The 27,567-nt window shown below is 45.0% G+C and overlaps 1 protein-coding gene across 1 annotated transcript in view; it reads right to left on the minus strand.

Annotated features, from left to right (window-relative positions):
* The window catches only part of LOC119177294 (DNA topoisomerase I, mitochondrial), a 144,296-nt gene that overhangs the window by 69,035 nt on the left and 47,694 nt on the right, over positions 1-27,567 (minus strand). The window contains exons 8-9 of the mRNA XM_075878362.1: positions 17,199-17,332; positions 15,023-15,138 (exon numbers count right to left, since the gene is read on the minus strand). Of these exons, the coding sequence (XP_075734477.1) occupies positions 15,023-15,138; positions 17,199-17,332 (250 nt within the window). The remainder of the gene's footprint in view (positions 1-15,022; positions 15,139-17,198; positions 17,333-27,567) is intronic.

Here is a 27,567-nt window from a genome sequence, read left to right on the forward strand (position 1 = left end):
ACTGTGAAGAGGAAGGGCCAGAAGGGGTGCTCTTTTGCGCTGCCCTCTAGGAACCGGTTACTCAAGGGGAAGGGGGTATGTGAGATTAGGAAACGCGCCTCAGCGCCACGAGAAAGGGGAGAGAGAGAGAATATAAAGAAGACACAAAAGAAAAGGGCGAGACGTTCGCGGAGCTGCTGAGCGCTCCGCTGTCGGTGGTAGCCAAGCAGCGCACGTGCAGCGACCTCTCCTCCAGAAACAGCGCGTGCCGTTTGTTTTGCGCGCGTTGCTGGAGGGCGCGTGGTGGCAGTTTCGAACTGCTAAATACAGTTCTCGCGTTGCGCGGCATCTCAAATTCGCATTGTGCAATGTCGTGACATCGGCTCAAAATTTTACTTCCTAACAAAATTTGTTTGTTATATCCCATAACAGGCAAATTCTGCCTCGTTAAAACGAGGTTTTGAATACATTGGTTTGTATGGGGACTTTCAAGGGGAATTAGGATTTGCTCGTTACATCCATTATTTCGTTATAGCCCGTCTCGTTATAACGAGGTTTAACTGTATATACAGTCTCTAAAAGTTTCAGCCGAAATTTAGTTTCGGTATGCTGCAGTGCTATGATCATCATCAGGTATTTGCACGCCTCTGCGCTAGGTAGTGTTAGCGGCGGTAGCAGGCGTTAGTCTTACACACCCACGCGTACAACAGTGGTCAGTGGCCTTCACTTCAACTTGGCGCCCACAACGACGGCCACAATTTTGCTTCTATGAATTTACGCCATGTCAGCACTGTGCAGGCAGTACTTGGATTCTTTTAAAAGGAAAGTTATTGGTGCCGCCGAAACCATTAGCAACTGTGCCGCAAAGCGGCATTTCGGAGTCAACGAGTGGAGTATTCGCAGTTGGCGGAACTGAAAGTACGCCCTCTTTGCTTGCAGCGGCCAGCGAAAAGTTTCGGCGGACCGAAAAATCGAGAATGCGCCGATTTTGTGCGGGAGAAGCGAGCTGGACATCTCGCTTTTAAGGGGACAGACTGCTCTTTGGGACCTAAAGGTGACAAAAAAAAATTCATTTTTTAAAATTGACATATTTGGTTTATGCAAGTATTTTTCTATCTCTCTGCAAATTTTCACGCACCAGGAAGTAGTAATTTTTTTGTAATGTCATTTTAACTGTCCAGATTCTTGGTGCTGTTAACATGCAGAAGCTGCAAAAAAATGGGGAACCGACTTTGAGGCTTCTTTATAATTTGCCAGCACCTTTGTCTAAAGCTGTACTACCAATTTATGAGCGCCATCGTGAGGATTGCAAAACATGCGAACCAAGATTGTTGCTTTTTGAAGAAACTGTGTGTTTTCAGTTTTTTCCATTTTTCTCAAAAAAGTAAATATCTCTGCAGCTAGGGCAGGTACAACAATAATTCTCTTTGCAGTGGAAACCTGTATGTGTGTAAAATGCAAGTATGGGAGCAGAATTTAGAGCACATACCTTTTTAATTAATTACTAATCAAAATTGTAACACAATTTCAACTGCTTTTGAAAATGTATAGTTCATTTTGCTGCAAAATAACTAACAAAGGCCTAAAAACAAAAACCTCTTCCATACTTTCACTCTATAGTCATTAGTCTATGTTGGCATATCCTGAATATCACTTTTAGTTAAGCACTTTTTTTCTATGGTGGCCTTAAACAATAGGGGGTGAACTTAAATTATTTCAGGAACAAAGTGAATTACAGAAAAACTGATTAAATATTTGAAATCAGCAGAAAAAAACTGCATAACCCTGTGCAGTTTTATCAAGATCACCGAAGAAGTAAACAAAAGATGTCTAAGACCAGTCTGCCCCCTTAACATCGAGCTGCTACAAGTGAAGGCAAGGGAGATGGCCTGAGACAAAGGCATTCAGCCAGAGAATTTCAGTTAGCCAGAGAATTTCAAAGCTAGCAAGCATTGGGTCTCTCTTCATGCGCCGCGCTGGGTTCTCCCTATGTCGGTGTACGCCAATCTAGCAGAAGCTACCAAAAGCTACAAAGAGGACTTTATGAAGTTTCAAAAGTATGTGTTCGCGTTCCGAAAGGCTGTCCCCTTTCAGCTGGGCCAGATCGGCATCGGGGATCAAACACCAGCCTACCTGAATATGCCCTCAGCACTGCCGGTGCATCAGAAAGGCTCAAGGCAAGTTATCGAGCGATCGACGGGGAACAAAAATGGCGGGTGACTGTAATGTTGTCCTGCCCAGCAGGTGGTCCCAAGCTACCACCTTATGTGGTATTCAAATGAAAGACGCTGCCGAAGACGGAGAAAAGTTCCAAAAAAATGTCGTTTCCTGCCAGGACAAGGGGTGGATGGACTAGCGCTTAACTGGATAAAGTCCGCATGATGTCAACAACCCGGAGCGCTGCTGAGGCTCCACTCAATGCTTGCAAGAAAGGCTCCAAACATTTGAGCGTAGTAAGTAGTATGGTGCGTTGGCATCGGCGTCACAGTCGATTGGCATGCGACCGAGCTGCTGGACGAAAAGTAAAAAGAAAGCGGGAATGCAATCACGTGGAAAGAGCAAGTCTTCCGGTTCTATCCACAGCACGTTTTAGGGCGCGCGTGAGTACAGGGTTAGCACAGGTGAATCGGCCCGACAAAGCAACAGAACCAAGACATCGAAATGCCAAAGTAGTGTTGGCAGGTGGTGCAGAAGCACCCTTGAGCTGCAATTTCACCGAAAACGCAATCCGAGGCGAACTTCCTATTAGTGGGGGAAAGGTCGGTCACAAACGTCGCCGTAAAAGAGTTAAGCGTATCAAGTAGTTAGTTGTGTTTCATGAAGTTAGTCATGAAGTAAGCAGATGTTAGTACCGTAATTACTCGAATCTAACGCACACCTTTTTTCCGGTTAAGCAAGTTCATAAATCGCATGCGCGTTAGAATCGAGTACGAACAAAAAATTACTGTCAATCTATTGCCATCGGCAAATCCAAAATGGCCGCCCCCTACGTGCGTCGGCATGGCGCATCGGCCATTTCTGCCTATATGTTTCCCATGTGCGGCACTTCGTACGTGTGCTGAGAAGTTCGTCATCTAGTAGTACATTAGCATCGACGGCGTGGAAGGGCCGACTCCAAAAACTCGTGTGCACCACGATGCCGCTTTTAAAAGAAAAGCCATCGAGTGTGCAGAAACGGACGGGAATCGGGCCGCATCGCGGTCGTTCGGAGTTCCCGAAACGTGCGTGCGGGACCGGCGGAAAAAAAAAGCAGAAGATTGTCGACAGCAAAGCTTCACGCAAAGGCTTCAGTGGACCACAGCAGGGTCGGTTTCCGCAAATTAAAGAGCTGCTTGGCGAGTATGTGCTTGGGCAGCGAGCGGCACAGCGGCCCGTGACGACAGACCTGCTCCAAGTGCGGGCTATGCAATTAGTCTTAGAAAAAGGTCTAATGCGGAGCCAGTTTAAAGCGAGCAGGTGCTGGCTAACTAACTTTATGAAGAGGAAAGGCTTTTCCCTCCGAAGGGGAACATGCATATGCGAAAAAAAGTTTTGCGGAGGAGTACGATGAAAAGCATCACAGTTTTAGAGGTTCGTCCTAAACTTGCGGCACAACAACGGCTACCTGCTTGGGCAAATCAGGAGTGCCGATCAGACGCCTCTTTACTTCGACATGCCTGGCACCACAACCATCGAGAAGAAGGGGGCGAAGCAAGTTCGCGTGCTGACATCGGTCCACGGGAAAACTACAGTGACGGCAATGCTCTGTTACACACCAGATGGGCACAAGCTTCGCCCGTACCTCATATTTATATGGAAGACGCTCCCAAAAGGAGTCGTTTTTTCGAGTGGTGTGATCGTGCGGGCCAGCGAGAAAAATGGGTGCGCGTTGCAATCGAGGTCTTACTTTTTTTTTCTTTTGCGGTGGAAATCGGGTGCGCGTTACAATCAAGAGCGCGGTAGAATCGAGTAAATACGGTAACAACTTAGTAGTGCGGATGGTAGGAGAAAGCTAGTTTTGAAAGAGAGTGTTTATGGTTATCTGGGGCCAAATTGTATTTGCCTTTGTGTGCTTTTCTTGCACGGCAAATTGTTCTGTCTTCACCAGACATCTCCACATAAATGAATGCTGTAACTTTGGCAGCACAAAGTTGTGTTAAAATTTTAGGGTACAGGTTTTTCTTTTGTTTGTGTTTTTTGAGAAGCCTGGAGGGTTTTAAGCGAGTCCAATGCACATGACTGCGGCATGGTATTGTGTTGTGTGGTTTATTTTGCTCTTGTCAGTCATTGTGAGGTGGTTTGAGAGTTGGTTGCAAGTGTTCACCTGAGGGTTCCAAGCCAGGCCATCGACCTCGTCACCAGCCATTCTCTTCATGCCCAGCGGTTGGGAGCGCTGGCCAGCCGAGATTTTCCGGGCGGCGGAGGAGCTGTTACATTTGGCCCGGCAATTCGTCTGGGCAGACGACATTGTGCGTAAGCCGGTCTGCTAGGGATGCTTTCAACCCCATTGGCGCCCAGTCTGCAAGACGCTGTCCTGTAGATGTTCCAGGTAGCAGTCGAATCTCAACAAAAGCTTCGCGAGACAAGCCTTTTGTTGAACGGGCTCGAACAGCGTGAGACGGCGCCACTGTGGCTGGTTTCATTAAGTCAACCTCTCGACTCTGCTATTGTCATCTACGCGAAGCCATCGCAAAGCACTGTCAGTCTGGAAGCGTGGGAAGACGTCGAAAAAGCCATTCTTAGGGATCGAGCGTTTGGACTGCCATGTTCGAGAGAGTTCTGGAAGCCTGAAGCTGAAAACAGCCATGGACCACTGCTGACATTCGTGTCAGCGGCCGTATCCCCGGAGGAGCACAAGTTTCACTCTCCAGACTCTACCCCCTCGCCCTGCAGTGCCTTCAAGGCAGAGGCCGGGTGCGTCATTATGTGGTGCGCTCGTGCTACCATTGGACCTTTTTGCCCAGCCGAATGGTGCAATATCTGCACCCTTTCTGGTGGACGGGCCACTGAGACTGCGTCACCGGAATTGTGGCAAGAGTGGTCACCGCCTTCTTCGGACCTCCGTGTAAGGAGACAGCGGGTTATAAAAGCCGAAGACATTTTGTAAATAGGAGAGTAAAATAGCTGCATCATGAGCTGAATTATCAACTGAATCTCTGTTGTACATAAGGCGGGATCTTCTGGATGCCTGTACAGTTCCTATCTTTCATCTATTATGTAAATAAACCTTCGTTCTATCTCTCTTACGAACGAGTCTCCTCAATATCGAAGATCAGATATGTGGACGACGGCAGAGAGCCAGCTACCATGAAGAAAACCTACCGTACCTACCATCGACCTCAAACCCTTAACAACTGGTGGCAGCGGTGGGATGCCATCATCGACCTTCGAAGCCTTTACAATACTAAACCAATAGGCCTCTATAAAAATAAATTGAAGTGCCACAGCCGACATGAACACCGCGAAGAAGTTTAGATGGACTCGTCGATGGAATCACAATTAAGTGATTTTTTTTTTCATTGGGACAGGAACTACATGGGAACTCGACGGGTTTTACCAATGTATATATATATTAAACCTTACAACAATAAAAATGAAAGCACAGCAACTAAAAAAAAAACATAAGTGGCACCACGAGCAGCTACTCAGACGAATAAAAAAATTTAATGTTAAAATGTTGCAATGTTCAAAATGTGATTAAGACACTGCATATAACATGAACAACAACTCAAGACTAGAGATGAACTAATGTAATAAAAGTTATCTTCATGCTAAATCAATAGGGCTCTATAAAAATAAATGTAAAGAACTTTTGTTCCGGTTATTGAAGTGACACAGCCGATCTGAGAAACATAAAGAAATTTAGAAGAGATCGCCACGCCACTGCTAAGCAATTAAGTGATTTTTCTTTTTTATTAATCTACATGAGCACTCAACGGGTTTTCACCGTCGCCGCCATGTTCCGCGTAAACTACAAGTTCTTAACATTCCCTGCGCATCATACGTTCTACCCGCAAATAAAATTGTACAACTTGGGGTGGTGAGCGCAGCGCAAGCAGAATAAACGAGGCAGCCGATCTGCACACGCATACTTATCTCACCGCGTGTTAGACTTGCCGTCGAAAGCTCAAGCAGAGAGCAAATACGCCGCCCGTCTTGAACGAGCATGAAAAAATACGCGTAGGAAAGGGGGGGGGGGGGGGCGCTCGAGCAGCAGCGGTGAACTTTGATTCTAAGGACATGGTTGTGATAAGCTGGCGTGCATGCTATGGGAAAGCATCAGCGCGGGGCTCATAAACCGTTCTACGTGGTGTGCTCTCTACGGAAAGATTGTGCTATAAGAGCATTTTTCCCTGAAGCGCCCGTACGTCCTTTTTTACACCAGCACTTTGCAGAGTGTCCCGATGTCGGATTCAAAAGCGTTAGCTTTCAACCTTCGTATTGTCACGGGGTCGTGAGGTTGACGAAGGCAGCAGCCACTGTTTTCATGAGTGAACCTTATTAGGGCGAACCTGAGCCTGAAAAACAAAATGTCACTTTACAAGCAATAGAAGCTCTAAACTGACAGCTGCAAACCAGAGCGTCGGCCATCGATAACCTGCCAAGCAACAATGTGCATCGGCATTTATACATGTCCCATCGAAGATTCCCGCTTTATCGCTAGTGGCTGTGTAAGTTCCAGAACAAACTCTAATGTATGCGTTGTGTGCGTAATCTCATCTGAAGGTTCTAAGATTATCTAGATTGTTCCCAGTCATTCGGGAGCGGATTGCGCAAGACAGCGTTACACGCATAATGGTGCGGTAGAAAAAATAGAAAGCACGTGCGGCATTACCATTACCATAACAAATTTTTTCTATTGCCGTCATCACTTCACCGGTGAAACTGATTTTTATTTTATCAGTTTATATGGTTTGGCTAACAACTTTGCTGTTAAAACATATACAGAGTTGCATGATGAGGTATCTACACAAACACCACTTTAACAGGATTCATGCATGAACCAAAATATGTCACCGAACTAATTTTATATGGACGCGGTTGCCCTCTTTGTATAGCCTATGCCTATTGGTCGGTTGATGATAAAACTCGACAAAATTTGGCATTTCCCACGCAAGTTACCGTTTAGGCGCCGCTTGGCGCAGCAGGTCAGATTGGCGCAGAATGACGCAAATGGCGCAGCACTTCCACCCCTGAGAATCGGACACATCGAGTGTGGCTGGAGCCGCAAATGCACTTCAATGCTTTTGCAAAAAAAAAAAATTATCAACACCGAAAGGTGATGTAGACGAGGTGAAAGAAAAAAAAAAAAAAAAGAGTTCGTCAAGACAGTTCTACCTATTCTAACTGAAGCTTTCTAAAGAAATCGCAGGTGTTCAACTTTCTAGGCCTGTTTTCTCAGAATGAATTTTTTCACTATACTCCGTTTCATACATCATGTGCAACGCTGTCAAAGCTAGCGCTCTTGTTTGCGCTGTGTACTGATGCGACCAAAAAGTAGTGCGCCGCTTGGGGTGTACGAGAATCAATAAATGCTTCTCGGGGAACTTCTAAGCATACATATTTGTCATCAGGTTAAAAAACAAACGCATGTGTTGTCGGATAAACAATTCAAATATGCGAGTTGGTAATTTATGTTTGTCGCTTTCGTATCAGGTTTTCGCTCTCCGCGCGACCCGCGCCGCCGTTTTTTTTTTTTTACTTGTTGTGGCAGCTTCGAAAAAATGGCACTTTGGAACCCATGCACTACAAAAATGGAACCAAAAATGGCAAAAATGGAACCCATGCACTTCAAAACTACGGTGAACTCTCCGGAGCGACGCGTCAGACCACTCAGCTACGAAACCGCGCGGAGCAACACCTCGTGTTTTCTTTACGGACTACTTGCCTAGCCTTCACAGCCTTGCACCTGATGTATGAAACGGAGTATAGTTGTGGTGCTGAGGAAACCTAAAACTCAAGGACCGCTCATTTAATGCCTCCTCCATTTTATCAATGCCGGCCAGATATGCCTGATCCAGCTATTCACCACCCTCTCTTCCAGCACTTTGCCACTCTCCCATCGCCTGGCCTTCGGGTGTGCTTGGCTGTCATGGGGGGAGAGTAACCCCTCATGCTGTGCGACATGACGGAAATCATATGAAGTAATTTTTTTGTACAGCTTTGTACAGATCCGTGGGGCGGCGTCTTGCATTCCTTGTGTTCACAATATTGGCAGTCACGCTGGCTCGGTGAAATATACGATGTTTTGAGATAGCCCCTCATGCTGTGCGACATGACGGAAATCATATGAAGTAATTTTTTTGTACAGCTTTGTACAGATCCGTGGGGCGGCGTCTTGCATTCCTTGTGTTCACAATATTGGCAGTCACGCTGGCTCGGTGAAATATACGATGTTTTGAGATAGCCCCTCATGCTGTGCGACATGACGGAAATCATATGAAGTAATTTTTTTGTACAGCTTTGTACAGATCCGTGGGGCGGCGTCTTGCATTCCTTGTGTTCACAATATTGGCAGTCACGCTGGCTCGGTGAAATATACGATGTTTTGAGATGGCCCCTCATGCTGTGCGACATGACGGAAATCATATGAAGTAATTTTTTTGTACAGCTTTGTACAGATCCGTGGGGCGGCGTCTTGCATTCCTTGTGTTCACAATATTGGCAGTCACGCTGGCTCGGTGAAATATACGATGTTTTGAGATAGCGTGTCGCCGTTGGTGGTGCTATACGGGCAACCAATGGGGAAGCGTCTCTGCAACGTTTCTGCATGCGCTGCTCTGAAGGTGTTGACTCATCAGATTTGTGTGCCTTTTTTTTATTCTGTTTCTGAATGACTTTGCCAGGGTGCAACAAGCTCCCTTTTCTTTTTTGGGAAGTCGTATTGTTATTTATAAACAATGAGCTTTTGGTGAATCTGGTAATTACTAGCTACATCAAATTTAAAGTTGTGTGAACAATTTTTGGACACTGAAGTGTCCAATAAAAGTTTCTTTTTTTTGAACACATTTGTTTTTTTCCAAAGATTCAATAATATGGATTTATTTAGGTTTCCTGTAGAGTCCTAATTATCGATCGTCGACTGTATATTATCTTGGATCACTAGTACGAAGAGGCTTTCTACAGTGGTCCTTATCATGAGCTCAGAGAAACCGACCAGCCGAACGTCTAACAGCGAGTTAGACTAGTGTACGCAATACAGATCCGAGGCGCGCTACTGTCATCCGATGATTCATGTTCCCGCAGCATCTACTAAGCCTTAACTATCGTCGACCTGCGAAGACGAAATGAGTGCATACAAATTGCTTAGTCACTAAGTATACTCAAACCTCAATATAACGAACTTAAATAAAACGAAACATCAGTTATAACAAAGTAAATTAAAAATAGTCTTGCAATAGCTACAGTGTTAAAAAAAAAACTTTATAACAAGTTTTCAAATATAACAAACTTACTGTCTTGTAAGATGCAACTTTGTTATAATGAAGCTTGAGTGTATGTGATTTTTAACAGCATTGCTCTCATGACGCGAAAGCAGCATGACACACACACACGGAGCGACCATCTGACAATGGCGTGGCACGTAGGAGCATCACCGCAGCTGCAGCCAATAGGTGACCAGTAAAAGAGCGAGGGATTATGGGATGCACCGTCTGCTACCGGCTTGCGGTTCGAGAAGAGTAGACGTCGGTGAACCGCTTAGCCGCAAGCCTCAGATTATTGGGGATTCGCGTGCGCGGTTGCCCATTTATCTTCGTCCTGATAAACCATGGTCGGTTGTTGAGCCGTTAGCTGCTCCAACTCGAGAGTGAAAGGCAAACGGATGAATCGAGGGCCACGAAATGGAGAAAGAAAAATGAGGTGGGCCGCGGCTGTGAAGAGAGCCACGGCGACAGGTAGCCTTTGAGTATACACGGAACGTTAAATCCAGAGTGTGCAAAAAGAATTTTATCATAGATACATGTGTATTCTACACTAAAAAAAGCTTACGTATGAATTTGCTGTGAATATTATATTGAGAAATAAATTGTTGCGCAGGTGCACCTAACAAAGATATTATGAGAACGCGCGGGTGAAATCTACCTGCCATACGACATGAGCATCGGCCATTGCACCCATGTATATGACAAAAAAGGCAAAAGCTTCACTCAAGAGCAAGTTTACACGAAGCGCTGGACGAGTGCATTTGCATTTATCTTGGTCAAACTGTGCGCCAGGACGGCAATCAAAGGAAAAAGTGCGTTAAACAAGTGCAAGGTTTAGATTATTCGGCGCCGCCTATGTCTGACTGTATTGTTTATGTGCCGCCGTGCCGCGCAGCTTAATCAACATCAGCGTTTATATAAGCATCTGGCTTCGTCTAAGAAATGCATCCGATAGCGCGCAGAAGGCGAGAAGAAAAAGATATCTCAATACGCTCAATAAGTACTCGGCCGAAGCAGCGATTCCGAAATGAACTTTTAGCACACTGCTACAGTCATCCCCATCCCCTGAGATCTTTAAAAATAGTGATTTTTTTATCTGCAGTAACGTAAGTACAATGAAAACTGTTTTCTGTATCGACTGATCTGCTAGCCAAACTGACAATACCCCCGAGCAGCATAAATGCATTGCAGATCATCTTAGTGCGATAAAAAAAAAAAATTTCTAACCGTTCATGGCTTTCGTAGCTTGTCATTGTCACTATCACGATTACCAAAAACAACAACAAAAAAAAAACTTCTAAAGCACCGACATCACACGGAGAGGTGTTTTTTTTTTTTTTTTTCAACGGAGCGTTACTAATATTCGCGCGTGCTGCTGCTAACCAGCGTGGTGTGTCGAACCGGAAGCCGTCGTATCGCACAGTTCCTTGCGATTGCCCATATTGCCGGTCACCTATTGGGGGCCCCAAAACGACCCTCAGCCATTTGCTTTTTGTGTGAAGGGAGGAGCCAGCTAAGGCACAAAATTTGAACACTGAAAAATTCTCTTTCCGACCAGCCCAAGCTCTGTTAGGTTGCGCTATCGCGGAGCAATAACTTTTTGAAAAACATATTCTTTTTTTTTTCTTGAATTTTGGCAATAATTATCACCACTTCTGTAGATGCAACATTTTTTAAAAGCACTCCCACGTGGTTTCCAGCAACGATATTTTGGAATTAGATAGAAAAAAGGCTACAGAAACTGAAAATGAGATTTTCAGAAAATAGATTCTTTTTGTCCTTTTTCACAATTCGATCCATGAGGCTATAACAAGCCTGTTGTGGGTTTCTGCCGAATGCAAGCGCACAAACTGTCGGACACAACAAATCTTAGAATATAATTTACTGTATTTACTCGAAAATAGGTCGGACTTGAATATAATAAGTCGAACCTTACTTATAGTGTTCTACGATAAAAGAAATATATATTCGAATATAGGTTGGATCTTTTTTTTATTTATAAACAGAAAAATTTAAACGTAGCACAATTTTGTTTACATAACTTAGCGCCCTAATCGCTGTTGGGGCCGTCATCTTGTCAGATGTGCAAAATGTTGTAGTCATCGGATTCTTTACAAGCACCTGTGATTTGCCAAACGGCCGCTCGCATCGTTGCCGATTGCTGGGCTGCGAAAAGCACGATGCTGTCCGTTGCTCGCAACAGACTGTCCCCCTGCTTTCGCTAACCCATAATCAACTTCTCATTTACACAGAACTCTCGCTGCGGGGCACAATTGCTGGAGTCCTCGGCAAAAAGTACCACTTGGCGAAGTTGCCTGTGCAGCTCTGTCAACGTGACATCGTCGCAGCCACACACGTGAAAATGGTGGTGCTGGTTAGAAGAAGAAGGCGCCTAATTTCTGCAACCCGATAGGGAGTACGGCACAACGCCTAAAGCAAATGCGAACAGCCACGCCAATCGCACAACGAACAAAGCACGAGGCGACGAGGCCTCAGGCCAGTGCCAATGCAAGTGCAGCTGCGTGCCGGAAGCACGGCTAGCGGGCACAAAATGAAAGCTGATTATCTTTTTATGCAACAGTTTTTTTCTAAGCTTCGTCACTTGTTAGCATTCATGCACGGTGGTTGTCACATGTTCTTTTGCCTAGCGCAGTTTTTCACTACACAAGTCATTTATTAATAAAAAGATCACTTAAAAGTCGGTGCTTGTACATGTTGCTCCCTTTAGTCCATTAGTGTTTTTTTTTTTTCTCACGCTGATGAAACTTTTTTACCCTTCTACTGCTTAAATCCTGCCACAAGCTTTAATAAAACCTTGTTCCATTTCACTATGAACCAAGAAAGAAATGTTCGCACAAGCCTAATATCAATGCGGAATCTTAAATTTAGCCATGGAAGTCCTTATACCACTGCTACATTACGTTTGCTGCCAAGCCAATAGACTTTGCACTCGGTGGCATGCGCAACAAGCAAATGTTGAAGGAATTTAACAAGTGCTCAATCGCTACATGATTAAAAAAAAAAAAAAAACAACTTCCTCGGACATACTACCCTAATGCCACACACAAGGGTTTCATTTTTCCAACTTCTGCAAACATATCTACCACTTAAGGGGGCAGACTGGTCTTAGACATTTTTTGTTTATTTCTTCAGTGATCTTGACAAAACTGCACAGGGATATACAGTTTGTTCTGCTGATTTCAAATATGTAATTAGTTTTCCTGTAACTCACTTTGTTGCTGAGATAACTTAAGTTCACTCCCTATTGTTTAAGGCCACCATAGAAAAAAAAGTGCTTAATTAAAAGTGATATTTAGGATATGCCAACATAGACTAATGACTATAGAGTGAAAGTATGGAAGAGGTTTTCGTTTTTAGACCTTTATTGGTTATTTTGCAGCAAAATGAACTATACATTTTCAAAAGCAGTTGGAATTGTGTTACTATTTTGATTAGTAATTAATTAAAAGGGCATGTGCTCCAAATTTTGCTCCCATACTTGCATTCTACACACATACAGGTTTCCACTGCAAATAGAAATATTGTTGTACCTGCCCTAGCTGCAGAGATATTGAGGCCTCAAAATTGAATAGTCACAAATTTACTTTTTTGAGAAAAATGGAAAAAACTGAAAACACACAGTTTCTTCAAAAAGCAACAATCATGGTGCGCATGTTTAGCAATCCTCACGAAGGCGCTCATAAATTGGTAGTAGAGCTTTAGACAAAGGTGCTGGCAAATTATAAAGAAGCCTCAAACTCGGTTCTCCATTTTTTTGCAGGTTCTGCATGTTAACAGCACCAAGAATCTGGACAGTTAAAATGACATTACAAAAAAATTACTACTTCTTGGTGCGTGAAAATTTGCAGAGAGATAGAAAAATACTTGCAGAAACCAAATATGTCAATTTTAAAAAATGAATATTTTTGTCACTTTTTGGTCCCAAAGAGCAGTCTGCCCCCTTAAATTCTAAGAAGCCCTGAACACTTTTACAGCACAGTCAGGAACCACTGGTTATTAAAGTCTAATCTCATTAATTCGAACACACTTAATTCGAACTCACGATGAGATACCGTCAAAGCTATGTGTATTCCAATGGGCGAAAACATCTGGTAATTCGAACGCGCAAGCACTTGCGACGGTTAATTCGAAGATACCGCGCTCCGAAAATGCTCTCAGCATCCCGCCCAATCCCGCGGCGGCACCTGCGACACCTCAACGCTGTGCGCGAAGAAAATAAAAAAGAAAGAAAAGGCTGCAATGGAATGTTTACTCTCTCTCAAATGCCCATCTGTGACACGCCCGTGTCACGCTTCTCCCCTTTCCGTCCCCTCTCTTTCCCTCTCTGGAAGACCCTTCTTCGTTGGAAGACCCTTCTCTTTCCAATGTGGTGCACGAACAGAGAAAGGAAAAAGAAGAAAGCTGTCAATGAATGTGTGGTTAAAGGAAAGGAAAAAACGGCACTATCAGCTGCAGCCCTTGCCCCCTGCCGGAGCACGGCTCTGTACCTTCAGGGGGAGGGCATCTCTCACGCACTGGTGCCTAGCTTGCCCCTTTCCCGTCCCTGCCACGTAACCCTTCTACTTTCAACGACGCGCGCAAAGAGAGAGAAAAAAAAGAGTTTTCTCTCAAATGCCGATCTGCTTCTCTCCACGTGGAGATGCTCTTCCTTTCTCGTCACGTGCTGGCCATGCTACGGCTGCGTAGCGAAAAGCGGGAGGCTTCGCTAGGCAGTTATTGTTGTCGTCATCTTTAGAAAGTGACGGCGCTGAACATTTCCGTGCGAAACTTATCTTGCCAGGAGAATTCTCAAGCAGAAGTAGAAATGCTTTGCAAGCTGCGTGCGAAATTGATTGACTCACTACAAGGCGAATGTGTGCAGACGTCCATCACCAGTTACTTTCATTAATAATGGATGCCCTGTGATTTGGAAATAAACGCAAGTCTTCTGAAACTTCCCCCTCGTGTGTTAGCTCAATGCACATGCGCCACTGCATGGAGAACCCTCCGTTTATTTAGCTTTCATTAATTTGAACTTCTTTTAATTCAAACAAATTTTTGGGCCCCTTCGAGTTCGAATTATTGAGATTTGACTGTAGTATAATGAGACTTCTGAAAATGTGTGCGGCAAACATTATTGTACAGCATGCAGCCTGAAATTTACAATTCATTCTCAGGGCAGCTAGAAATCGTTCCCTTCTCTCTAAACGAATGATACCAAAAGCCTAAGCTCATGGCGATTGGCCAACTTTAGCATCATGAGCTCCATAGTTATCGGGGCCGCTGCGGGATACCACCACATTCCTACACGCATGCTCCCGATCAAAGTGAAAGTAAGGGGTGCGCCAGAAGGAAAGGGAAGTGTGTAAGGTCACCGCGCTCACTGACAAACAAACACCATCTTTTTGCACCCCTCTCACCCCCTCCCTACGTAGCTTTCAATGCATTCGCTGGTACAATGACAAATCACTTGAAGCTTGAGACAAATCCCTGCAACTCCGCTCATACTGAACGGGTGGTAAGAATTTCTGCTGTAGCCGATTCGCTGGTCAATAAGCTCCTTTAATTACCATTCGATCATTACTTGAAAACGTGTAGCAGGACCCCCTTAAGCAGCTGCAATAGAAAGTTTCACTTACCATCGTAGTAAAAGCGGACATTATCTGGCAAAGGCTCATATGCTGGGGCAAACACTGGCCCTCTGTGCTCTAGTGTGTGCCATTTCTTCCCGTCATTGTGCTTCTCCTCTTCCCACCTGCATCATCATCATCATCATACACAGCTTAGTCGTGTCCTCATCCAAGTGGTATTTTGCTAGCTATAAACAACAAACTAGGTTTGCAAAATTTTCTTCTCAACACCATTTTTAAAGACAATCAAGGTGTCTAGCTAATTACCCAAATCAAATTCATCGATATTTAAAAGTTTCCACTGAGCATTTTAACTAAAATTCCCTAAATGCTCCAATTGATGCCATAGAAATGAGCCGTGAAGCAGAAAAGCAGAGAACATGAAAGATATTTATTACAATGGCCTTACTCTCCAAATAAATATTAAGTACACTTAGACACTACTTCTTCCTGAGGTAGAAACTTTACAATGAACTTCAGTGAGCACCCTTAGCTCTTTTTCTTGCAGTTCTTTTAATCAGCATTGACACCCATACCTGCCAAGTTCAAGTATTCTGAGTCCAGAAGATTTCCGCAACTGCATTGCTGAATTGTTAGCCCCCATTTTTTCGGCGGAAAAAAAAAAACAAAAACAAAAAACACAAAAAAAGCCAGGCCTGTGCGAAACGCACAGCACAGTCGCAGCGAAAGCTAGAATAGCGGCCTTTCAGAGCCTTTTCTGAATACTCTGAGTAAATGCTGCAAGCACACTGCTGGGTACCTACCCACTACACCATAAATAATCATAATTTTTGTCTAATTGGCCATCATGCACTATGCTATCCTTTGTCATTATTTGGAGAAGCGTGGTATCTGCTGCAGACTTGTTTGAAATTTTATGCAATGTTTTATGCAGTGGCTCATGACGATGAATTATGTCTGAAGTGGGTATGCGCCACAGTTAATAGGTGATCAAGAACAAGTTTTCTAATGGGTTGGAGCATTGGATGACGCACTCGTTACGCAATTCGCATTGCGTGATGCCTGGCTGTTCTTTGATGTTCTAAAGCGCTTTATTACTCATATTAACACGATTCCGTTCCTGACATAAAGCCTGCCTAAGGCCTATTTAGAATCTCGTGGGTGCTCAAGAGATTAGCAGAAAAAAAAATTTTATTTTTGGACTTCATAAATCAGTGATGTGGGTCTCAAAAGAGTGAAATCGCATTATTTTAACTGTAACTTCAAAATCCCACTCACTATTTTGAAGAATTTCGATGGTCCGATATTTTGCAATGTAAACTGAGTGGACAACTTGAAGGGTTAATGAAAAAACTTTGGGTGCATGTGCCTATTCCTGATCCTGATTTCACCGCAATTCTGCAGAAACTGCAGCCCCAATCATTCACATTGCCTTGTGGCTGCAAATCTGCAGCCACAAGGCAATGCAAAGCAGCGAGACTATTGAGTGACAAGTAAAGCACCCCAGCCTTGCTACTGCCAGCACAAAGAGAAAAGAAGAAAAATAAGAAGAAGGGAAAAGTGATTTCGTGGTCAGCTAAAATGCTACTATGTGCCCCTGCAGAAAATGTGGCATGCTTCACTGCAATAAAACTGTGACAAATACGCAGTGTGTTGCCTGCTTCTTCCAACGTTAACATGTCACGATTCCCCCCCTGCCTTTCTGGGGGAAAAAATAGTAATAATAAAGGACGGTCTGACAGAATTCACAATGCGTGCTTACCTCCGACTCCCACAATTTGCACACTTGCACAGTTTATGGAATTCTTGTCTGCAACGTCTACTTTGAAGACTTCGAACGAACGAGTTTTCCAGTCAAAACACATGGCAGATTCTCTCACACAGGTCATAATTAAATTCATTTATCTCACCATAAATAACAGGCAAATAGTCAAATCACCACGAGCTGATGCTACAAGGAGCTAGTGACATGCTTCCCACGTGTCACTACTGCGCTGCAGTAAGCATACTTTTTTTTCTTTCTACAGGCATGCAGTTCAGCCGACTGCAAGGCAGTCCCCCCCCCCCCCCCCCCTGCAGGCAGCAACAAGGTCCACTAGGGTTAGAAGTACCATGCATCTCCATTTTTGTATGTTACTAATTCGAAAGTGTGAAAGCTTTCTCTCAGAGTCGCAGCGACTTTCAAGTAGCAAGGTGTAACTGAATTACAACAGCATATACGTACCATTTCCATACTTCTACTTCCTCTTCCTTCTTTGTTTTGCCTTTCTTCTTAGGACTGCCCTCCTCCATTTTGGGCTCAGCTTTAACTTCCACTTTGACCTTTTTAGGCTTAGAAGCTGATGCTTTCTTGGCAGGCTGAAAAAGGTAGAACAAAAAGCCAATTAAAAATATCAACACATCAAACCACCTTTACTGACTAGTGAAGTGCAAGGAGAATATGCTATAGAAGCTTTATACGAGTCACTGGTTTCAAATCATGTTAGGTAAGATAACTGGGCCCCTTCATGGATGAGCCAGGTGGGAAAAACTCATCCAACAGGCTTTCTATTTCTAGTACAAACTTTACTGGGCGTGCTTTTAAAGAGACCGACAACTGGCCAGAACGTGTGATTAGAACCTAGTAAAGATGAGACCATGAAATGCAGTGACAGATTTCAGCATTGGTTTCGCGAGCTAAGTAGGATTTATATTTTTAAATCGTGCTTAGAAGCAACGAAAACTCATGTCGTGCAGGCTAGCAGAAAAGCCTTGAAGCTGGGTATGTAAAATGGAGTCTATTACTTTGCTGTACTTAGCACTTTTGTTACCCCATCTAGTCAAATCGATCATTGGTGATCGACACTATTCGGTCATCGATTTCGGTATGTTAAATTTATTTCTCGTGCACCCAGCACTTTCTAGTAGTTAGTTCAGCCACTCAACTTTCAGAAGTTTTTTTGAATTTGCCGACTTGGGCAACATAGCGTTTTTTTATATACTTTTGTGCGAACCAATGTGCGTGTGCAGTTGGAAAAATGCACTAGGTTGGCGAACTTGACAGAAGTGTGTGCCCCTTGCCATTATGCTACAGTAACATCGAAGTTCTGTATTGAAAAGAAACTCTGCAAGCCAAATATCTGATTGATATGCTAGCTTTACAATTTGACGCAGTTGAGCAGTAATAATTGTCGAAAATTTATGCCAGCTATTCAATAGAGAGCTGTTGCTAGAAGTCAGGAAAAATGAATTTGACAAAAAGTATTTCCCAAGGTCCACCGCATGTATAAAGTGTGCAGGTGGTTCTCACAGCCAGTTTCCAGCCGCTTTAAATTTGCTTGTATCGTTAGAGACACAGAGTCATATCTAGTGTAACTAGTTGCTCCTACTACGCGGTCATCACGCGCGCATGGGTGCGTATCAGTGCTGCAAAACGCATGCACTGCTTGAAACTGTCTTGCGATCCCACCTGAATTGAGTGGCAACGAGCTGAGATTTCATGGATTACAGCATCTGTGCTTCAAGTTTAATGGGGACAATGTTTTGCATCAGCGTGAGACATTCGTAGCTGTTCATGGGTTTCTTTTGTTTACATCCTCAAGTTATCTCCTCTGCCGCAAGTGCATATAGCTTCTGACTTTTGTGCATAATCTTATATTTACCCAGGTTATGTGTGTGGTTCACACTTCGCTAGGGCGCGGTGTGGTGGCGCTGGCTGCAGAGCTTCTCTTAACGACAAGAAGGCCCCCGGAGCACATCTTTGCCCTGACTATGGAGCAGTGCGAAACCTTTTAGAACTGCGCACGATTTTGTCCTTTTTCTTAGTATGAAATGCCCGAAGATGCAAAGGAATATGCTTGGATGCACATATTGGAACGCCAACCTATGCAGAGTAAGGTGGCTCACGGAAAAAGCGACGCTGGATGAAATAGCGCTCATTGGACATCTCATTTATACAGGGATTATTTACATCACGGGTATCATTTTATACTGGAATACCTGGAGACTCTTATCGCAAGGCAATGAAAATTTACTGAGAAGAGTGTACGAGTACACTTGTGTCTCACGAAAAACAATGCAATGCTTCACCGCATGCCATGAGCAATGAAACAGCCTCTCGGTTCTGATTTTCTTTGTCTATGTGAAAGGAAACATATTGTACAACATTCATTATTTTTATACTGTTCCTGGCTCATTTTATCTACAAAATCTATATTCTGAATTTTCTTTGCTTTGAATATTTTTGCAAATATAGTGTTTTTTATTCCACTGTTTACCAGCTGGTGACGAAAAATTTCACGCATTCCACATTTTTATTCATTCTAAAATATTTTTGTTGCTCTACAACATATATTTTTTTGAAAAGAGCATTTCATTCTGCGAAGTTTGGTATGCTGCAATGCGTGGCAGAGTACTTTTTGAACTGGCAAAAACGATCTTCTCGAGACATGAAAAACTACCAGACGGTAACGAAAGAGTTAGTTGCATAGTCTGATGCTGTCATGTGCACCAGTCCTCAAAAGTTGAGTATGTACATTATTATCCAGTCTCGCTGAATTCTGCAGAGCTTAAAATGTAAAAAGCATTGCATGGTGAAAAGCAGCATTGCCGTCATGGCCTCTGATGGGCCAAGTCGTGCCGTGACGGATGCGTACGAAGTGTACACACCCGTAGTAAACCACCTCGCTTGAACACAATCGCTCTCGTGCTCACTGTTTGCAGCATGCATGTATATGGCTATACACTCTTCGGAATGCGACCATTTTAGCCTCATTTTAAAGAGCATCTTTTCTGCTTGCTTTCCACAAAAAACGAACCTTTAATGCTGCTGCCAATGTGCACTACCAGGCAAAAACAAGTGAAAGAAACACACCGTATCATTGGCCCACAGCTATGACGTGAGTGAACTACCGGTACCTTGTTATTTCAGAGTGCAGACTGACAACACTGGCGATCATGCGCGCGCGGCCGCTACCACGCTCGTTTACCTCCATTCCTGAAAGTTTTGCAATCAGAATTGAGATGCCAAAAATGTGCTCGCAAGTTGCGCATGCTGCATAAATTCGGCAAGCGGCGCAAGAAACGTGCCATGCAGCCTAAGGAGTCATCACAGTCAGCAGTGGCTTATTCGAGACAGTTGATGGGCAAACGCCGCGATGTAGCAGTCCGACACAAGGCAGCCACCGATTGCTACAGCCTCTAAGAGTGGTGACATGCACCCGGAGTGCCGCAAATCATCGCAGTCGTTGACAGATATCTCTGATCACTTCGGCGGAAGAGCCCAAAGAATGTCGCGACGAAGCGGCAGTACAAAACACTCAAGACGGCGATCGCGATAGCCTCCACAGTGGTATCGGAATCGGATAATTGCGGAGATACTTCGACTAGCAGCCAGGAAACAACCTCGCTGCTTGTGATTATGACGCCAGGCAATGCTGTTGCTGCAGAAGACTTTGAAGCCACAAAAGGCGTGCAGGTATGCGTAATCAAGCAGACCATGCGAGGATAGACGCTAGACTTTTTACCTGAACTGACCAGGATATCATAGAGCGTCAGGCAACACAGAAAGCATCAACACTTTCTTCGTTCTCGGGAACATATCGCAAATAAGTGTTATCGCGAGTGAGTGCAGCACCGAAAGTTAGTTGGTTACTATGTATACAACTGTTGACCTTGACATAGTAAACAGCTTACTTCACGAACATTCTTCCTGCAGAGTGTGCTGGGGACAGCCGACTATTGGACACGGCGCACGCGAGTATGGCGTTGCTGTTAAGCTAAACCTTCGATGCAGAAACTCCAGTAAAGTTTGCTCAAAATGTAGTTTCCGACGAGTTGATGGGAACAATAACTGCAACCCATTCGAGATCAACGTTCGCACAGTGTGTGCAGTCCAAAGCATAGGAAACTGGCAGACCGCACTGAACGACATCTTTGCGGCTATTAACGAAATCGGAAATGCGAGTAAGGCGTACAAAGTCCGATTCGAGGCTGCAGGAACTGGCATCGACGGCCGCATCGAAGAGAAAATTTGAGTTTTTGAGGAACGACGCACCGGGCGGCGCCGCTCCCCCGGAGCAAAGCGAAGAGGAGGCAGGTTTTTTGATTGCCGATCTTGGCTGCATCGGTCAACAGCTCAATGCCATGAGATACAAAATTTGCCACGGAAGTGTCAGTATTCACAGACAGGACAGGCAATATGGCCTTGCCATAAAGATGTGTGTGCGTTGCGTGATATGTGGCGACATCGCGCAAGCGTGGAGCTCTCCGCGAGTGGATGGCGCACAGAAAGTAAATTCATTCACCGTCAATATTCTCGCCGCTCGAGCCATGCAGGCTACTGGGAACCGTCAAGCGGCTATGAATGATATATATTCGACCATGAATATATCTCATCACGGACTTCACAAAAAGACGTAACAGAAATATGTGATGCAAAAATTGACACCTGCAGCTAATCGCGCGGCCGAAAAAGTGATGGGAGAGTGCACGAGTGCAGTTCGTGAGCTGTACAAGGAGCTGGATATTAACTATGCCAACAGTATTGCGGTCTCGTACTACGGCTCGTGAACGATGCGCGGGCACTCGTCCCACATATGCGTGGGGGCAGTTATCGAGCTCTTCACTGGCCTAGTGCTGAACTACGTGGTTTTGAGTAACTACTGTGCCGAGTGTGTGCGTTCACCAAAGGAAGACTACCTGGCATATAAGGCTTGGCAGGACAGCCACGTGTGCCAAAAAAATAGTACATAAAAAGCTGGCAAAATGGAAGTTCAGGCAGCTGTGCTCCTCTTTGAGAGGTCCCTAAAAATTGGCGTGAAGTACACAACAATCTTGACAGCCGCATTTTTCTAGCTTTGCAAGAAGCAGATGTCTACGGCTTCATAAAAGTACAAAAGTAAGACTGTGTCAATCACGTCCAAAAGCGTATGGGCACTGCCCTACGCAATTTAGTAGCAAGACAAAAAGGAGGTGCCTGTGAAACCCTTGGAGGAAGGGGAAAGCTCACCGGGGACCTCATCACTAAGTTGAGTTCTTATTACGGCTGGGCGCTTAAATCTCACAAAGGAAATGTTAATGCCATGCACAGAGCTGTGATGGCGACTTACTATCACGTCACTTCTAATGATAGTGAGTCGAATGACAGCCTGTGTCCCACAGGCACAGACTCCTGGTGCAGGCAGCTGCTGCCAAAGGCCTTTCTTTCCTTCTTCCCCAGAATTATAATACTATATGCTACGTTCAGAGGATCATCTGAATGAACTGTGTAGCAGCCAATTATGACCAAATTAACATGTGATGCCGTAACACATACGCTTGCTTGGAACAGAGAATGAACCCATTCATTTGGTTTCCAAAATTAACAAGCTTTTACTGAATCAAAATAACTAAACTGCATTCCACTGAAGGAATTCAGCATACCTTGCACGTAGATCTGTGCTTGTTAGCACTCAAAAAAACATTGCCTGGCCAACACACATTAAACAAAATTGGTCAGCTTCTTCAATCAATATTTGTTTGATTAGTCCATTTCAATTAGCTTTTATTTTAATGGTGCCAGAGTCAGGTCCGCGGTTCTAGAGGGGATAATTTTCACACTATTTAAATACAGTTAAACCTGCTAAAACAAAGGAGGAAGAAGAAGTTGTCACAGAGAACAGCCTCTGCTTCGAGCTCTGAGAGTTTCCTCATTCTTTTGCCAAGATTTTTCAATAATCGACACACCTCGGAGGGGCGTTCCCCCTTAGAATGGGGGATCAAAACCCCATCCAGACACCCAGACCGGGCCGACCACATCATAGTGCGCCTGACGCACGTTCTCACCCCGGCCCAAGCGTGGCCCACGTTGACAATTCTGATGACTCCTCTGTTGAAGATATGGCTTCGGACAGCGACTACGTGGTCGTACCAAGCCGACGCCTGAAGAGGAAAATCAGCCGGACATCGCCGACTGGCCGGCAAGCACAGACAAAGGCGAGTAGCATGCGGTCGTACACCATTTCGTATGTGCCGACATCGAAGAGAGACATCTTGAACACTCTAAATAGGCAGAGCCTGTCAGAGTACTTTGAGCTCATCGCTCCAGGGAAAGTCGTAGAAATACGCATAAATACCTGAAAGAACATACTGTCCGTGGAGGTCACTACAAAGGCCTTATTGGACACGCTGAAAGCGATTGTTCAATTAGGAAACATTCCGGTTCGCGCATTCTCCGCGTACGACGAAGAAACGACAATAGGAGTTATATACGATGTGGATGAGGAGATAACAGACTCGAGTCTCGAGAAACTGCTGTCATCGTTGGCTCCCGTGCTTGGCTTCCACCGCTTTGGACGCACACGATGTGTTAAAGTAGTGTTTCAGTCGAAGACGTTACCTACACATGTAAAAGTTGGGTACGTGAGGCACTCAGTACGTCCTTACGTCAAAAACCTCTGCAATGCCATAAATGCATGAAATTTGGGCACGTTAGTGCAGTTTGCAAGGGTGCAATAACCTGCAAGCATTGCGGTGGCCTTCATGATGGTGATAACTGCAATGCTGTGGCCAAATGCCAAAACTGCTCAGGCGCTCACGACGCAACATCAAAGAATTGTCCCAAAATGAGGAATGAAATTAGTATCCTGAAGAAGATGGTTCGAGACCACTGCGCTCACAGAGAAGCTGCAAGGGCTGTACGGCGCCGTAAACATTGTTCGCGACACCGACGCAAAAGAAGCAGCAGTGCTCATAGCTTATCATATTCGACAAACTAAACTGTGCCCTCACCACCTCCTAGCCTACTTTTGTCGGCCAGAAAGGAGGATACAGATGCTCAAATGCCAATACAGTCCACGCAAGTAGAATGTAACCAGTCATTGGCTCTCCCCACGTCGGAGACTCAGTGGCCTTCACTATCGTCAAGAGCTACGGTAGCGCCATCATCACATAGTGCCCCTACCCCCAATGAAGAAAACAAGAAGATGGACAACGCAGATGTGAAGGCTATGCTTAAAAATTTGATGGGTTCGATGCGTAAGATTCTCAGCAGCCTAAACACTCCCGCTGCTAAGGCGGCTGTGCAGCTACTTGAGGTTTTGGAGCCTCTTCTACTGATTCTTCGGTAAGTGAACATGGCACTGATGTTCGAAGAACACATGCGCCAGTCGCTTGTTATGCAATGGAATGCTCGTGGCCTACGTGGCCGTCTGTCAGACTTCAGACAATGGGTTTTTAAATATCAATTTCCTGCTATCATTATATGTGAACCGAATATGGTTTCAACTTTGAGGCCTCTTCTACTGGTTCTTTAGTAAGTGAACATGGCACTGATGTTCGAAGAACACATGCGCCAGTCGCTTGTTATGCAATGGAATGCTCGTGGCCTACGTGGCCGTCTGTCAGACTTCAGACAATGGGTTTTTAAATATCAATTTCCTGTTATCGTTATATGTGAACCGAATATGGTTTCAACTTTTCGTATATCTGGATATATCCAGATTTGGTCCCGCAGTGATCAACATACGAGCAAAGTTCTCGTTTGTATACGCCGTGATTTGACGTTCTTGAGAAATGAAGTCGCGTCGCATACCAGCAATAATTACGTGAGCCTGACTATAACACATAAAAAGCGGACATTCTCCGTAATAGGAGGATACATACACCCAAGTGCACAGATGGACTGCTTCCACCTGGGGACCATTCTTCAAGCAGCACAAAGGCCACACATTGTGATCAGCGATTTTAATGCACATCATCCTCTCTAGGGTAGCACTACAACGAATTATCGCGGAAAGAATTTAGCCAATTTTATATACAACTATGGACTAAGCGTACTCAACGACGGATCACCTACATTTGTTCGTGGCACGTCCTACAGCAGCTGCCTCGACCTCTGTTTCGTTTCCAAAAGCCTTCAGTCTTCCGCATGTTGGTGCACAGATTTGGACACTCGTGGCAGTGATAACCTTCCAACCTATGTTCAGTTCAGGTGGTTTCGCCGCACGCACACACGCTACATCCGTCAAACCGACTGGACACTGTTCAAGGCATCTGTCAAGTCTGGCTGTGAGCACACGACTGATCCATCCGAGGTAGAGAACATCATTGCTTCTTCACTGCGTGACACAACCAAACAGGTTAACCTACCGATGCAGAGATCAGCAGTTGACTCCCAATACGAGGCCCTTCGTGCAATCCGTCGCCGTGCCGAACGCCGATACAAACGAACGAAGTGGCCTTCAGACCTTTCCGCCTGTCGTAGAGATCAACGACATGTTCTTCGGCATCTTGACAAGATTGACAGGCAACGTTAGAGAAATTTCTGTGGATCTCTGGACCCCAGGCAACCTCTATCTAAGATCTGGCGGGTCGTACAAAGTTTGCAGACAACTCCCCAACAACGTCAACCATTTCAAGCTGTTGCTTTACATCAGGGACAGACAGAAGTTGAGATAGCGTGCAGTGACTACTGTAGCCTCATCATGGACACCACTGATGGTCTTGCCACTAATGAGCCTCTTACTACCATTGCACCTCCATCGTCTGAGGAGTGCCTTGATGTACGTTTTACAATACATGAGCTTGACGCTGCGATTTCTGCCTCCCGCCGATCATCGGCACCAGGACCCGACGGAATCACGTATGCTGCACTCAACCATCTTGATACAGAAGCACGACGTATCCTGTTATCTCATTATAACACCTTATGGGAGTCAGGAGAAGTCCCATCTAATTGGAAATGCAGTCGCATTATTGCATTGCTTAAGCCGGGGAAGTGTCCTTATGCACTTTCCTCCTACAGACCAATCGCGTTAGCCAGCTGCGGCGGAAAAGCGATGGAAAGAATGATACTAGCACGATTAGAGTGGCTTCTAGAGAGCAACAACTCCTTTCCTGCATTTATGAACGGCTTCAGAAGAGGCCAATCTGCCATTGATGGTGTGGTCGACTTGATCACCAGCGTTGAAGAGGAAAGAAGCCGACGCAGACTAGTGGCGGCGGTTTTCTTAGACATTAAGGGTGCCTACGATAATGTGCTGCATTATGCGATCCTTGACGCACTAGAAGATTTCGACATGGGTGGACGACTGTACGCTTGGATTTTTAGCTACCTTAGGGACCGCACCATTTACATGACAAGTAACGGAGACACCCATCGATATAAGGTTCATCGTGGTGTTCCCCAAGGAGGAGTTCTCAGCCCGATCATATTCAATGTCACAATGATCGGCCTAGCAGCAGAACTTCCCAGCACGGTGAAGATCAGTGCATACGCTGATGACATATGCATATGGGCATCCGGAACTACTCGTCCGCAATTGCGAGCTAAACTACAGCGTGCAGTGACGATCACATACAAATATCTACGACGTCAGGGGCTCACTCTTTCAATCGACAAATGCGCAGTGCTTGCGTTCACGCGCAAGCATATGTCGCAATACCCGATATTTATTAATGGGACAGCGATACCTGCTGTAGCGCACCACAAGTTCCTTGGGGTTGTCGTACACAGAGATCTATCGCGGACAAGGCATGTCGCAGTACTTAAATCTAAATTGAAGAGCTTTGCTCTCATTCTTCGCCACGTAGCAGGAGCAAGATGGGGCCCATCAGAATCATCGCTACTTCAATTGTACAATGCTCTATTTGTGGGATACATTCGATACAGCATGCCGGTGCTCTCCAATATAAGACCTAGTTGTGTGAAGACACTAGAGAGTGTTGAAGCTCAATGCTTACGAAGATGCTTGGGTCTACCGCGCTGTACTTCAACAAATGGGACAATCGCAGAGGCTCGGGCTTGTCCCATCAGTGTATACATGCTCTGCGAGCCACTTAGAGTTCACCTCCGATTACTGAGCAGACACAGACAGCACCCACTGTCAGTACTACCCGCCACTCACCCAGATTGCAGTTTCTCAAGAGAAATATCGCGGCATGAAAATATTATACCATCAAGGTTTTCTCCGCCAAATGCCCCTGCAGTGCCTCCATGGGTCCTGCCTAAACCACCTGTCTCTTTTACGATACCTGGAATTACGAAGAAGTCGCTCATTTCTTCTGTTGGCCTCAGACAACTGACCCTATATCACATTTATAACGTACAGTGATTCTCTGCACGTGTACACCGACGGATCCACCACGCTAAACACCTCCGCCGCAGCCTTTGTCATCCCAGACATGGATATTGCTCGACGATTCAAAGTGGACCATAAAGCCACATCAACTGCCGCAGAGCTTGTCGCTATTTGGGAGGCAATAAGGTTTATTTCCGGAGAGCGACCTCGAGCCTGGACGATTTTCTGTGATGCCAAACCCGCTTTGCAAACCATTAATTGCATCATGAAGCAAGGTCCGTATTACAGCTTGGCAATAGAAATCACAGAACTTATTCAGGTTGCTTCAACAAATGGTCATCTAATATCTTTCCAGTGGATTCCTGCTCATTGCGGCGTGATGGGAAACGAAGAGACAGACGCTGAAGCTAAAAATGCCTTAAGCAGTGCCCCTGAAGTACGCATTGCGTTTTCACGAGCTGATAGGAACGCCCTGCTTCGCTGCATGATGCGCAGCTACACACTTCAGCACTGAACCAAACCGGAACAGCGACACCAGCGACTTCACGAATGGGT

This window comes from Rhipicephalus microplus, chromosome X (genome assembly GCF_043290135.1).
Source record: "Rhipicephalus microplus isolate Deutch F79 chromosome X, USDA_Rmic, whole genome shotgun sequence".
In the NCBI taxonomy this organism is placed as follows: Eukaryota; Metazoa; Arthropoda; class Arachnida; order Ixodida; family Ixodidae; genus Rhipicephalus; species Rhipicephalus microplus.